This window comes from Microcaecilia unicolor, chromosome 1, assembly GCF_901765095.1.
Source record: "Microcaecilia unicolor chromosome 1, aMicUni1.1, whole genome shotgun sequence".
Classification (NCBI taxonomy): Eukaryota; Metazoa; Chordata; class Amphibia; order Gymnophiona; family Siphonopidae; genus Microcaecilia; species Microcaecilia unicolor.
In genome coordinates, this window is record NC_044031.1 from 45,054,185 (window position 1) to 45,069,713 (window position 15,529).

Sequence of the window (15,529 nt, forward strand, 5' to 3'; positions counted from 1 at the left end):
TAAAAAGGGAAAACAAGAGAGAGAGAGAGAGAGAGAGAGAGAGAGAGAGAGAGAGACTGTCAATGGGAATGAAATCTGTCTTAGCTGGCAAAAGGTATTTGTCACTTTATTTATTTGTTAAAGAAAGGCAACCTGGAAATCATGAAAAAAAGCCCTAAGGAACCAGGGAGTTTGATTCTAAAACTCAAAGAGATCCTGCAGTACAGACTGACCAAACAAGGTCCATGTAGCAATTCTGCAAATCTCCTCTAGAGAGACTGATTTTAAATTGGGCTACTGATGTTGCCATGGCTCTGACATTCTGAGCTTTAACAAGGTTCTGTAAGCTCAGGAATAAGTGAACGATATGATGTCTGTCAACCAAATGCATTGTGTTCACTTGATAACAGTAATCTCGGTCTTATTAGGATCAAAAGAAACAAAAAGCTCGATGAACTTTAAGGGGTTCAGTCTGCTCCAAACAGAAGGGAAGACTATTTTACAATCCAAAGTGTGCATGACGTATTCACTATTGTGGGCATGAGGCTAAGGTAAAAATGCTGACATGACAAGTGACTGGTTAAGACAGAAGTCCGACATCACCTTAGGCAGGAATTTGGATTCCTGTTTAAAACGTTCCTTCTTATTGAACCATTTGTATACAGCAGATCAGTCACTAAGGCCTGGAACTCACTGACTGTGTGCAAAAGTGATAGCCACCAAAAATAAGACCTTCCATCTCAGGTATTTAAATTCACCGGTGTCTAGTGGCTCAAATGGAGCTTTCATCAGCTGGGTTTGAACAATACTGATATCCTAAGACATAGCGGGTCAAAATGAACAACTAAAGGCTGCACCAAGGTGAATTCTGAGCTGGCCTCTAGCCCTAACTTGGAACAATGAAGAAGTTATTCTTGAACCTTTTTCCTGTCGCACACAAAAAGAGCTTGAAGTTATTCAAGCTCTTTTTGTATTGGACAGGAAAAAGGTTCACTGAACTGCAGATCTGCTCCACTTGAAACTATGATATTGTCTAGTGAAAGCATCCTAGAAGCCAGAAGAACCTGCAACACACTATCGGGCCATGGTTACCCTCTCAACATCCAGGTTATGAATACTAGGGACTTGATGATGGGATGTAAAAGTCCTCTGCACCTGGGTGATTAACAATGGAGAATTCCCAAGTCTGAAGGATCCTCTAATGTAAAGTTTCTTAAACCAAACCTTCTTTTGCAAAAAGAAGTCTTGTCTGACTTTTATATCTTCACTAGGAGTGGATACACATACAGAAGTCCCCCCCCCTTTTTTTTTTTAAACTATTCCCAATCCTTCACAGATGCATCAGAAATCCACTCGTGATTCTGTTTTTTAAGCTCTGGCCCCACTGTTATGGAATACCATTACTAAATACCTACAAATGGAAACATCACTAGCCAGACTTAAGGCTGATTTGAAGGCTCAAGCATTTGGGAATGGACAGTATGGTGTGCATGTTGGAAGTGATGGGTTCTTGTGGCGATTCTGCTCCAGCTATTCTGTAATTTCTTGCATTACCATCAGCTAATTGCTACCGATTAGTCAGTACTAAAAAGAGTACACTACTTGAGAAAGGTTATGAACTTTGGAACACTGTACCATCTCAAGTCAGAAATGTTACAAGTTACATGAGTTTTCAACGAGCTGTACAAATTTTGTTATTCCCGTGTTACCTCTTTTAATTGTTGTACCATCATGATCATGTTTACACTTTCTGGTTTTGACTGAATTTTATATGCTGTATAATTTTGATGAAATCTTTTATTGTTAGAACTTGGTGGTCAAGCAGGATATAAGTGCTGTTATTAAATTAAATTTAAATTCCTTGCTATTTATTCTCAACCCTTTTAGCTCTGGATAGCTATTCCTTGTTCTTTTTTTTCTCTGTAATTTTATTTGACTTTGTACACCGCTGTGATGTGGTTACGAATGGTGGTATATAAAATATTGTAATAAACTAACGTATTATACTTAAAGGGCTCATGATCTGGGCCTTGACACTGTAAGCACCAGTTATGGATATCTCATTGGATATGGTCTTGCTGCATGCTTGCATTTCTTAAAGTCACTGGGGAACTACTATTGGGACATATCACTTCAAAAAGATAGCCAAGATGGAAAAACCTAAACTAAAAAAAAAAACAAAAAACCAAGCCCTATGAAAAAAAGAGGAAACCTATGTGCAACAAGGACAAAAGTACTGAAAAAAGGTTACCAAATGGGGAGTAGCATAGGCGTAGACTGGGGGGGGCGAGGGGGGGCAATGCCCCCCCAAACGACGCGAGGCGCCGCCGCGCCATTAGTTAAAAAAAAAAAAAAAAAAAAAAAAAAAAACACATGCAGGCAGGCACGCGCTCCTCTTGGTCCGCTTGGCTTTCCTGCCCTCTCTATCTGCGTCCCGCCTTCCTCTGACGTCATTTCCTTTCGGGCGGGACGCAGACAGAGAGGGCAGGAAAGCCAAGCGGACCGAGAGGAGCGTGTCCGTTTACCCCCTCTCTTCCTCCCTCCCTCCCTCACTCCGGCGCAGGCAGCAGTCTTCCAGCGTTCCTGGCAGCGGTAGCGTTGTACACGCTGCCTTTGGCTCTGCCCCGAAGCCTTCTCTTCAAGTTCCTGTTCCCGCATAGGTGGGAACAGGAACTTGAAGAGACGGCTTCCGGGGCAGACCGAAGGCAGCGTGTACATCGCTACCGCTGCCAGGAACGCTGAAAAAGCTGAAGACTGTTGCCTGCACCGGAGGGAGGGAGGAAGAGAGGGGGTAACCGGAGTCATAATCTTGGACCTCGCGGGGGGGGGGGGGGGGGGCAGCAGTAGAAGATGGATGGGACTGGGAGGGGTGGGAAGCAGAGGGAAGGAGCAAGAAATGAATGGGACTGGGAGGGGTGGGAAGCAGAGGGAAGGAGCAAGAGATGAATGGGACTGGGAGGGGTGGGAAGCAGAGGGAAGGAGCAAGAGATGGATGGGACTGGGAGGGGTGGGAAGCAGAGGGAAGGAGCAAGAGATGGATGGGACTGGGAGGGGTGGGAAGCAGAGGGAAGGAGCAAAAAATGAATGGGCCTGGGAGGGGTGGGAAGCAGAGGGAAGGAGCAAGAAATGAATGGGACTGGGAGGGGTGGGAAGCAGAGGGAAGGAGCAGGAGATGAATGGGCCTGGGAGGGGTGGGAAGCAGAGGGAAGGAGCAAGAGATGAATGGGACTGGGAGGGGTGGGAAGCAGAGGGAAGGAGCAAGAGATGGATGGGACTGGGAGGGGTGGGAAGCAGAGGGAAGGAGCAAGAGATGGATGGGACTGGGAGGGGTGGGAAGCAGAGGGAAGGAGCAAGAAATGAATGGGCCTGGGAGGGGTGGGAAGCAGAGGGAAGGAGCAAGAAATGAATGGGACTGGGAGGGGTGGGAAGCAGAGGGAAGGAGCAGGAGATGAATGGGCCTGGGAGGGGTGGGAAGGAGCAAGAGATGAATGGGACTGGGAGGGGTGGGAAGCAGAGGGAAGGAGCAAGAGATGGATGGGACTGGGAGGGGTGGGAAGCAGAGGGAAGGAGCAAGAGATGGATGGGACTGGGAGGGGTGGGAAGCAGAGGGAAGGAGCAGGAGATGAATGGGACTGGGTGGGGTGGGAAGCAGAGGGAAGGAGCAAGAGATGGATGGGACTGGGAGGGGTGGGAAGCAGAGGGAAGGAGCAGGAGATGAATGGGACTGGGTGGGGTGGGAAGCAGAGGGAAGGAGCAAGAGATGGATGGGACTGGGAGGGGTGGGAAGCAGAGGGAAGGAGCAAGAGATGGATGGGACTGGGAGGGGTGGGAAGCAGAGGGAAGGAGCAAGAAATGAATGGGCCTGGGAGGGGTGGGAAGCAGAGGGAAGGAGCAAGAAATGAATGGGACTGGGAGGGGTGGGAAGCAGAGGGAAGGAGCAGGAGATGAATGGGACTGGGAGGGGTGGGAAGCAGAGGGAAGGAGCAAGAGATGGATGGGACTGGGAGGGGTGGGAAGCAGAGGGAAGGAGCAAGAGATGGATGGGACTGGGAGGGGTGGGAAGCAGAGGGAAGGAGCAAGAAATGAATGGGCCTGGGAGGGGTGGGAAGCAGAGGGAAGGAGCAAGAAATGAATGGGACTGGGAGGGGTGGGAAGCAGAGGGAAGGAGCAGGAGATGAATGGGCCTGGGAGGGGTGGGAAGCAGAGGGAAGGAGCAAGAGATGAATGGGACTGGGAGGGGTGGGAAGCAGAGGGAAGGAGCAAGAGATGGATGGGACTGGGAGGGGTGGGAAGCAGAGGGAAGGAGCAAGAGATGAATGGGACTGGGAGGGGTGGGAAGCAGAGGGAAGGAGCAAGAGATGAATGGGACTGGGAGGGGTGGGAAGCAGAGGGAAGGAGTAAGAGATGGATGGGACTGGGAGGGGTGGGAAGCAGAGGGAAGGAGCAAGAGATGGATGGGACTGGGAGGGGTGGGAAGCAGAGGGAAGGAGTAAGAGATGGATGGGACTGGGAGGGGTGGGAAGCAGAGGGAAGGAGCAAGAGATGGATGGGACTGGGAGGGGTGGGAAGCAGAGGGAAGGAGCAGGAGATGAATGGGACTGGGTGGAGTGGGAAGCAGAGGGAAGGAGCAAGAGATGGATGGGACTGGGAGGGGTGGGAAGCAGAGGGAAGGAGCAAGAGATGGATGGGACTGGGAGGGGTGGGAAGCAGAGGGAAGGAGCAAGAGATGGATGGGACTGGGAGGGGTGGGAAGCAGAGGGAAGGAGCAAGAGATGAATGGGACTGGGAGGGGTGGGAAGCAGAGGGAAGGAGCAAGAGATGGATGGGACTGGGAGGGGTGGGAAGCAGAGGGAAGGAGCAAGAGATGGATGGGACTGGGAGGGGTGGGAAGCAGAGGGAAGGAGCAGGAGATGAATGGGACTGGGTGGGGTGGGAAGCAGAGGGAAGGAGCAGGAGATGGATGGGACTGGGTGGGGTGGGAAGGAGCAGGAGATGAATGGGACTGGGAGGGGTGGGAAGCAGAGGGAAGGAGCAAGAGATGGATGGGACTGCGAGGGGTGGGGAGCAGAGGGATGGACCAGGAGATGGATGGGATTGGGAGAGGTCAGGCACAGCAGAGGGAAGGAGCAGAAGATGGATGGAACTGGGAGGGTTGGGGAGCAGATGGAAGGAGCAAGAGATGGATGGGACTGGGAGGGTGGGGAGCAGAGGGAAGCCTACTGGAAGGAAGACACTGCATAAAACAGAAGACACTGGGATCAAAGCGAATAGAAAAACTAAATGATCAGACAACAAAGGTAAATAAAAGTATTTTATTCATAATTTATTAATTGAAATGTGTCAGCTTTTTGAAATATGCATCTGTGATATTTTGCCTGTAAATTTCATTTCCTTCCTCCATATTAGCATATTCATTTGCATATTTATATATGCAAATGATATGCTAATATGCTCCGCCCATTCTTTGCCCCCCCAAATGAAACAGTCAAACTACGCCTATGGGGGAGTAGCTCTTACTGGCTCAACAGAAAAGAAAGAACTGAGGTGTCCCAGCATAATGGTACTGCATGGAAACTACACTTGTGCTTAGTCAAGCTCAAAGTTGTTAAAAAGCTAGCTTTACTATATCAGCTCTGCTGTCTGAGAATGTGAAGGTATTCTATTCTGCTTAGCCTTGGAGAACCAAAAGGTCAAAGAATGAGGGTCAAAGTGGGAAGAATCGTAAGTTGCATCAGAATATAATTTTTTCACAGAAAGGGCAGTGGATGCATGAACAGCTGTTCAGTGAGGAGGAGGGAGCAAACAATAGACTTCAAAAACTTATGGGATAAGCACTGAAGATGCCTAGTGATGAAAACATGAGGGGAAATTAGAGATCAACTGGGGTCTATGGCATTCTACCAAGAAAATTAGGCAAACTTGATGGCCCTTATGGTGTTATCTGAATTCGTATTATATGCTGTTATGTAAAATTTGTAAGCTCCATGGAAACTTCCAAAACCAAAGACTCCACAAAATGGTAACCCCCCCCCCCCCCCCCCCATTTACAAAGTCACGAGGCACTGCCGACACAGCCCATACAAAGTGAATGGCCAAGTGCCAATCTGTGTGACTAGCGCAGGGCCATTTTTTTTTTTTTGGCCAAATACAACTTTTTACCCACTGAGGTAAAAGGGGGCCACGGCACATGGCAAATCCACGTGCCAATGTCACCGCTGGCCCCCTTTTACCACAGCTTGGACCCTTTGTGACATAGGCATTAGAAGTTTTCTTCTAGTGGGATAAGAAATATAAAGCTTTGGTGTACTAACAAAGTTCATCATGACAGGTCATTTTACTAACTCTTGTTACTACTGAGACTTAGGTGCAGCGGAATTTGAATGGGCTGTGTCGGAATTACTGTATCGGCAGCCGCTAGTGCGGCTTTGTAAACAGGGGCCTAAGTGATCTACATTTAGATAAAATGTAAGTTTTTTTTTTTTTTTTTAATGTTCTCCTCCCTGATGAAAGCCTTACTTAAGTTTAAACTTGTCAAACTCTGCTCATTTCTAAAGTATTTCTTCTACAGGCGGTGAATTAAAAACACACTTTGGCAACCTCCCCTACCTAAAGTACAATAATCCAAAATACCCTGTTGAAGCCAGAAAATCATGCGATTGGCCAATTCCTCATCTATAATAAATTAATGCAATAAAATGACTAGATTTTGTGCCCAATATAGAAGTCAGATAAATGTACAATATAAAACCCCCAATACTCTAAAACATAAAATATCAAAGAGCATGCCTTGGACCCCTACCTTTTCTATTTCCTGATCAGACACCAGCATGACAATTAAGGAGACCTTTTGCTCATGGATCATTAACCAGAAGTCAGAGGCTGTGCCCACCAATGGTGCCTGGGTAGCAATGATTGCAGGGCAGTAGGAGGAGAGGTCTTCAACTTTACTGGCATTAATATAATCATCCTTTCCAGATTGCAGCACAATGCGATTCTTATCATAGGGCATAATGTCTTGATGACGGTTCTTCATAGAGTAACAGCGGGCAATAGCAATGGATAGCTGCCGGGCATCTTTCTCCTGGGAATCTTGGAAGTCTTTCCACAGGCTGTCCAGTTCAGTCAAGGCTCCTGAAATTGGCTTGTCTAATGCATTCACTACATTTCTGAAGCGTTCCAGCTCTGAAATGAGCCTCATAATATGCTCTGGTTTCTCATAAGGGTCATTCTCAATCAACTGGATCATTTTGGGTTTCTGACCATCCTTGGCATCAGCTTTTGTGGGCTGTAAAAGAGGTTGATTGACAGAAGTCTTTGAGCCTCCATGCTGGCTTTCAGGGCTTGATGACAAAAGATCATCTGTAGAAGAGCTCTGTCGATGGAATATGACCTCACTGGAACTTTGAGATAGAGGGGCTGTCCCAGGTGTAAGTGATGGGGGCGGTCTCTGAGGCAAAGCTGCAGAGCCAGTTGCTGAAGATGGCATAATTGGTGGAGGCTGAATAGTCAAAGATGGTTGAGGTGATGGTGCTGGGGAAGGTGTGGAAGGAGGCCTAGGAACAATGACAGTGCCAGGCATTTGGCTCAAAGAAGGAGTTGAAGATGGTGGCACATGGTGGGGGAGATTTTGACCAGCCACTGTAGGCTGGGGTCCTAGCATTGGCATGGGAGTTCCTGCAGGCACCTGGTTTGGTAAAGTATTTATTTGTGGTCCTGGGAACCTAGCTGATGGCCCAGCACAAAAAGGAAGACCAGAGACAACCTGGGCAGATGTTCCAGCTGGCAAATTCTGGACACCAGTTGATGATGGATGAGAATGAACCTGCTGAGACTGTTGTAACATGGCAGCAGGAAAGCCTTGAATCTGCTGTGGAGGGCCCCCAGGAAGAGCACCAGGAAAACTGATATTGCCAGAAAGCCCCTGTTGAGGCAGCTTGTCTTGGGGCTGAGGTTGATACATCTGTGGCCTTGCCTGTGGGTGGATTTGGGCTTGGCCAGGAGGAATTTGAGTTAGCACAGGGTGCTGGCTAGGAAACTGGTTCTGGAGCCGAGGAGAAAATTGTGGAGGCATAAGCTGAGTTGAGGCAAGAGAACTCATCGGAGGCTGTGCTTGAGGTTGGAACACAGGTAGGTGTTGAGCTGGGAGTGGAGGCTGAGTCTGAGAAATAAATTGAGATTGTGGTGGATACTGCTGTGGTGCTGTAAAGACCTGAGGTCTCACCTGCATGTCTACATTGGGCTGAATTGGTACTGAAGCTTGAAACATCTGAGGGGCTTGTCCTGAAGGATAATGTGAATGAGACTGCTGGACATAGTGCTGAATTCCACTCTGATGATAAGGTACTGGGCCGGTTTGTCCTACTCCTGGAGGTCTCTGGGGTGCGACATAAGCACTGTGTGAACGAAGTGCTGTGGGATCATTCAAAGGCTGATTGTTGAACATTGGTCTTGTTTGACCTCCAACAGTTCCTGGAGCAGTATAGCTTGAAATAGGTCCCTGAATACTGTCAACTGTTGTAGTTGATGGTCTGACAGTGTGTTGTGAAACATCAATTCCTCCCTGCACTGGGCCACTAAATGGGGAAGGCCCAGGAGGACATACAACAGGTCTAACTGATGAAGCTGGGGGAAGTCCAGCAGGTAAAACTTTAGAGGCTGACACTTGTGGCCCAATGCCATAGCCTGGGTCAGCTGTAACTGTCGCATGGACTGGTGATGGCATATGTTGAGGAGAGGTTATTTGAGGCGGCAAATGGGCACCTGTAAAACCTGGCTGAGTGGAGCCTCCTATCATAGCGCCAGTTGGGTATCTCTGAGAAATAGTTGATGAACAAGGTGCAGAGCTCTGGGGAGGAATTACTGACTGAGGTACTGATGGTTGTTGAAGTATCTGTGAAGGCATTCTTGGAGTCCCACCAATCTGTGGAGTACTGCTATATGTACCATGAGGAAAGGATCCCTGAACCGAGCTAACAGGGATGTTGGCTGGTACAGAAGGTGCATAATGTGGCATCTGTCTTGGTTGCGTAGTGGCAGGGTTAAAATGGATTTGGTTGAATGGTACAGTTGGTTGGCCTCGTATGGGTGGCTGCAATGGAGCACTTGCTGTGTTACTACCCATGAAAGCCTCTGGGCGTGAAGGCCTCACGCCACTAAAGTTAAGAGCAGGATCCATAGGGAAAGCCCCTAAGCCACTGATAGGCAATCGAGCAAGATGTGCAGTCAGCATCTCAGGTGGCAAACTTCTCAGTTCTTGCGGCAAGTCTGAGAGAATAAGGGAATTGAGGTGTTGTAAATCAGCAGTATCTAACCCTGCTGTGGCTTCCAGCTCCAGATCTGATGACTTGCTCTGTAACGTGGGTTTAGGGGCTGTTGGTCTTGGTGGTGGTTGTTTCTTCATTTCTCTGCAAGAAAAAAAACATTGAGACATTAGTGCTCATGAGACAAAATACTTTGCAGCATGAGCTGAACTGTAGGTTGTTACAATCACACATGTTTTTCACTGTACAACGTGACACTTTTTCCTAGAAGGAAATGACTAAGTGAGAAAAACTTAAAGGCACTTTGTTTTCTCTAGTAAAATTTAATGAAAATACTGGATTTTACTGAAATTCTGGATAATAATTAGTAAAAATGTTTAAATTGTAACAAACTTGCAAAATTTACAAATTTTGTGCACAGAATTTTGATTTTTTTTTTTTTGGCCCAGAATCCCTGCAGGAGTAATATATAACCTTATATTGTTATTACAGGAGGCTACAGCAGTTTTAACTGTCTAAAAATAAGATCCATTTTTTCCGACCTTTTTCTATGCTGACAACACTTCTTTGCTAGTTTTCCCTCCCTTGGAGAAGAATGTCCTTTGCATACTGCAGTCTGTGCAGTCTTATGAATTGAGCTCCTTTATTTCCTTCCTTTTATCTGACAACTTGAGTTATGTTTCACTTATTTCTTTTCACACATTACTACCACTGCCAGATACTACTTTCAGTCCCTCATCACTAGTATCTGTTTCTAGCTCAGTAGGGATTCTGCTCACATTTTCATCCCTAGATCCTGACAACTTTGTCACTTCTACTGTCTTTCCCTTCTACGTTCTCAACTGAAATTGATTCAAGATTTCAATGAGTCTGTTCATTTATTTGCTTTAACTCTCCTCTACCATCTCACTGACACTAACATATATTCACAATCACAAAGCCCAATTGTAATCTTTCTGATTATTCACACACTATCATATCTTTTTTTTCCTCCTGCTCCTAGCCCCTTCTTCATGCTCTAATCCCTGCTTTTACGTTGTCTCTTTTCTGGTGGGATCAGGCTCTACATGCCTAAGCATACCTCCACTTTTCATTTCCATGCTGTAGTTTTTCTGATGGACTCTAAAAATGGAGTTATGTTTACTAAAGCCTCAGATCCATGAGCAGTTTACTCTCTTGAGTAACCTCTATGCTAAGAATTCGCAAAATAGACGGAACAGCAGTTAAGCAGAAAGATTAATAGTGCTCCAAACCCTGCTAGGGAACTATACTCTATTTTTAACAATCTTACGCTTCTTTTCCCTACGGATCCATACTCACCGACCATCACTCCCTCTTCAGAATTGTCTTACATCAATTGACTCCTGGCTATCTGTTCATAGAATGGTCCTAAACCCACAAAAGACGGTAGCCTGCTGGGAGTCCCTTGATTCCTACCTCACCTCTCCACCTTATGGGAATATTCTTCCCGCCAATTCTTTCCAATATTTGGGAGTTACTTTAGAGTCACATCTTTCCTTTGATCAACATATCTCATCAGTTTGTAAAAATGGTTTCCTTCACTCTTCATCACCTGCGCTCTGTTCGGTGCTATTTTACTCCAATCTTTTCACTCTCTTATACTGTCCCTGTTAGTGTCGAGGCTCAACTATTGCCATACCGTATATTTTGTCTGCCCTCATTTTCAGCTAAAAAAAAGCTACAAATCACTTCAAAACACAGCAATACGACTTCTTTGTCATGCTCATCATTTCGACAGTTCTTCACCTCTTCTCGAAAAACATCATTGGTTACCAATTGAACAAAGGATACTCTTTAAGCTTCTCTCACTAATTTTCAAGGTTTTTTGGCTTGGTCTCCCTGGTTCTCTCTCATTGCTCACTACCCTTTATTCTCCAGCTCATACCCTGCGATTGCTCGATGATCATCGGCTGATTCTCCCTTGTTCAAAAAAAGACCAGCATGGAATCCACCTGTCATTCTGCCTTCTTTTTTGCAGCACCCCACCACTGGAACTCACTCCCAAAAGAGATTCGTGGTGAACTTACCCAGGACAAATTCAAAATAGCTTTAAAAACGTGACTCTTCAAATCGGCCTTTAATTGTAATTAATCAGGTGTCTTCGCCCCCACTCAATTTCAGGAGCACCTTACCCTACTCTTTTTCCTCGCCCTCTACTACCCTTTTTCCTGTACCCATGATCCCATTCTCTATTTTGGCCTCCTTTGTATGAATGGTATTTTCTATTTCTTTCCTACATTATTGTAGTTCCTTTCCTTTTCTCTGATTTTAATTGCGTTAACCGCTTTGATCTGTTGAGTTAGAAAAAAACAGTATAGCAAGTGCCAATAAACTAAACTCGGACACAAGACCAAACTAAAATACTGGACACAGAGATCACAGCTAAAGAAATAGTACAGGTTACCAATCTGCTTAAGCATCTGGGCTTGATGTCTGAATTTTTCAAAAGTGTTTGGGGTCACACTGCTCCCACACTTTCAGATGGTATATAATTCAGTGCTTCAGGACAAGAAATGTCCTCCCCCTATGCTGGAGGCGTAAGTGACCATGATTCCAAAAGAAACTAAGGATGCAATAGAAGCTGGCCCCACAGATCAATTTCTATACTGAATACCGATGTAAAAATTCTGGAAAGACTGTTGGTAATTATTTAGGTGATGTCTTCTTCCCCCACATAATCCACTCACACAAAAAACGCTTGGTGCCACAGTAGCAGGCCGTACATAACTTTCATCAAGTTCTTAACATGAACTAAGCTGCCCTTCTCTGGGGCACTTCAGAATGCTTGTTGGCCATAGATGCTGAGAAGGCATTTCACAGAATGTATTAGGAGTTTGTTAAGAGTGTATTTATTCACCAAGGCGGGGTGGGAAAAAATTTTAGATGTTGGGTGAGAGAGTTGTATTCTGAATCTGAAGCTTGCGTTAGAATAAATGGGAATAATTCTAATAAGTTTAAGCTTGAGCAGGGAACTCATTAAGGGTGCCCTTTCTCTCTCATATTATTTGCTCTGGGTATAGAAGCATTGGCCCATTCTATGAGAATAAACCCATACATCAAGGGTACCACTATAGGAAATATGTACTACAAAACTGCATTCTTTGCTAATGATGTCCTGCTTACCCTGACCACACCCATTAATAACCTTACTTAATTTAATCTATATTTATCAATTTAGGCATCTGACCCTCGCTTTAAAATCAACATAGGGAAAACCAAGCCCTGAGCATAAATCTTTCCCAAGAGATGCTTTTGGGGCTGCAAATGAAACGTCCTAAATATCTGGGGATTCAGTTGACAAATTCAAAAAGAACTCTAGATGATGCTAATTATCCTTCTATTTTAAAGGAAATAGAGATCTAGAGATTTGGTCTGATCTAACCTTTTCATGGTTTGGGAAGACAGTCTCTATTGAAATGAAAATTCTGCCTGGACTGTTATATTTATTTAAAAACATAAGCTCTGTAATACTAGGACAGACCAAAATTTCACCAAGCCCAGTATCCTGTTTCCAACACTGGTCAATCCAGGTCACAAGTATCTGGCAATATACCAAAAGAGTAAAACAGATTTTACGTTGCTTATCCTAGAAATAAGAGGTGGATTTTCCCAAGTCCATCTTAATAATGGCTTACAGACTTTTTTTTTTTAAAGGAAATTATCCAAGCCTTTTAAAAACCCTGCTAACTATTACCACATTCCTAGGCAATGAATTCCAGAATTTAATTACCTGTTGAGTGAAGAAATATTTTCCCCAATTTGTTCTAAGTTTACTACTTAGTAGCTTAATTGTGTGTCCCCTAGTCCTTGTATTTTTGGAAAGAGTAAACAAACAATTTAGTCTACCATTTCCACTCCACTCAGTATTTTATAGACCTCTATCATATCTCCCCCTCAGACATCACTTCTCCAAGCTGAACAGCCCTAGCCTCTTTAGTCTTTTCTCATAGGGAAGTTGTCCCATCCCCTTTATCATTTTCGTCACCCTTCTCTGAACCTTTTCTAATTCTACTATAGCATTTTTGAGATGTGGTGACCAAAACTGCACACAATATTCAAGGTGCAGTCACACCATGAAAAGATACAAAGGCATTATAATATTCTCAGTTTTATTTGCCATTCCTTTCCTAATAATTCCTGACATTTTATTTGCTTTCTGAGCCGCCACTGCACATTGAGCGGAAGGTTTCAACGTATCATCAGCGATGACATCTAAATCCTTTTCTGGGGCGGTGACTCCTAATGTGGAACACTGCATTACGTAGCTATAGTTTGGGTTCCTATACATGCATCACTTTCGTATACCCAGGAAAATGTTATCTGTACGGGAAAAATTCTTGCTTCCATCTGGCAGAACAAAAAGCCTAGAAAATCTAGCAGAACCCTGTATTTCGACATGTGAAAAGGGGGCTTGGGATTGCCGAACTTGTTCCTGTACCGTTGATAAGCCCAGTTGAAAGCAACAATAGAGTAGGGAACAAGTTTGTAAGCAAAGACTTGGGTAGTAATTGGGGTGGGGGGTGGTGGCAATCATTCATAGAACATTTTACTTTGAAAGTGTGGGACTTTGTTTCCAGGTTCCCAGACCAACTTTAAAATAAATACTTCCTTAATCTCTATAGAAGGGCACACATTATTTCCACCAGGAGCAAGAACGGGCCTTAAAACTTTAGGCCCTTTAGAGAAGGAAGCCAAACAGAGACCAGATCAAGCCAAACATTGTTACAAGATTCACGGGAGGGCCGAGGCATGACTGCGGGCTAATTTCTTTCTCAAATACTTGGGGAATAAACAGCACCCTCATCTAGAGCATCAAAAATATTGGGAGGCAGAGCTGCAATGCGGTTTTGACAATAAACAGTGGGAACGAATGGAAAAAGCAATCTCCAAAGCTTCTAAGGCAACCTACAATTTGGAAATTAGTGATAAAATATTACACCATTGGTATCTGGCACATTGCTGGAGACAATGTGAGGGTTGATAGACCATGGGTGACACATGGAGGGAGTGCAACAAAATCAGAAAGTATTATAGAATACAAAATAAAGTGGATGACTGGAATACTGGTTTCCTGGGAGCAGAGTTATTTTCTACCCAGTCCCGGACATTACTAACAAGGCATTGTCTGAATATGGCTGAACTCAACAGAGGTTTGTTTTTGAAAACACCAAATTCTTCCCCACTTCACAACTGATTGGTACGGTTTTGGAATACTTAACATTGAGAAATGGGTTGCCTATCATAAGAAATCGGAGAAACCATTTGAGTGGGTGAGGGAACCATTTATTTGAACGTTTGCATCCCGATGAGCTTCTTACTGGGGCAAGGGGATCGGATTATATGAAGTCCTAGCAGGGATTGATTGTAGGAAGTTAAAGTGATACTTGGATCATGAAAGGGCTGAATGAACTTGTTCTGGGGCAACTGTTCTGGAAAAGTCTTTATAAATGTAAAAAGGTATTGGTATTCCAAGTGTTGTACACTGGCTTGATACCTGTTAACTCAAGGTTATATTAATAACATCCTACTGTCTTCTTTAATGCTAAATATGTTGGAGAGAGAGAAAAAAACCTAGAGAATCATTCATTCATTCATGATGAATGAATGAAAACTAGAGAACTTTTCTGGAATACAGAGGGCTTGTACAGGAAGGACAAATCTATCTAAATCAACATGGAACGAGACCACTGTCATACAAAGATGAAAAAAAACTTTGCTATAAGAGTTTTTAAGTTAAATTGAACAAGCCAGGGAAAGTTCACAGGCATGAATCAGCCCACAATAAGAAGTTATGCGTCCTTTGAGGACGATAGGACAAAACACTACTACATCCTATTATATAGGATAGAAGAGCAGTTAAAATTAGATGAAAAGTCGAAAAGAGTCTTAGGAACGCGCAACACACATATATAAAAAAATAAACCATTATGCAAGGATAACTGCCAGAAGGCTAAAAAATATGCGAGTTGGAATTCCTCCCCCCAAGATCGAACCCATGCAGTGTTTTAAATTCTGACTGCTGCGGACGGTTTTAGACCTACATATTCAGCACCGGATCCTACTCAGATACTGGCGCTAAATATCCAGGTACCACTAGTAATCAGAACTAGTATCCGGACAGCTATCTTACCAAGTCAGGACAGCCTGTCGTCTGATCCAGCTCCGCTCCATCCCAGCACTAACTGGTGCAGAGCATAAAGCCAGCGGGACACTCCAGTTAAGTGCCCCTGAATACCTGTGCCAGACCTGGTCAGCGGGAGATAACCAGG

General features: G+C 44.7%; 1 protein-coding gene across 1 annotated transcript in view; it reads right to left on the reverse strand.

Annotated features, from left to right (window-relative positions):
• The window catches only part of PTPN23 (protein tyrosine phosphatase non-receptor type 23), a 157,639-nt gene that overhangs the window by 34,242 nt on the left and 107,868 nt on the right, over positions 1-15,529 (reverse strand). Inside the window, exon 20 of the mRNA XM_030196672.1 lies at positions 6,779-9,383. Coding sequence (XP_030052532.1) covers positions 6,779-9,383 — 2,605 coding nt within the window. The remainder of the gene's footprint in view (positions 1-6,778; positions 9,384-15,529) is intronic.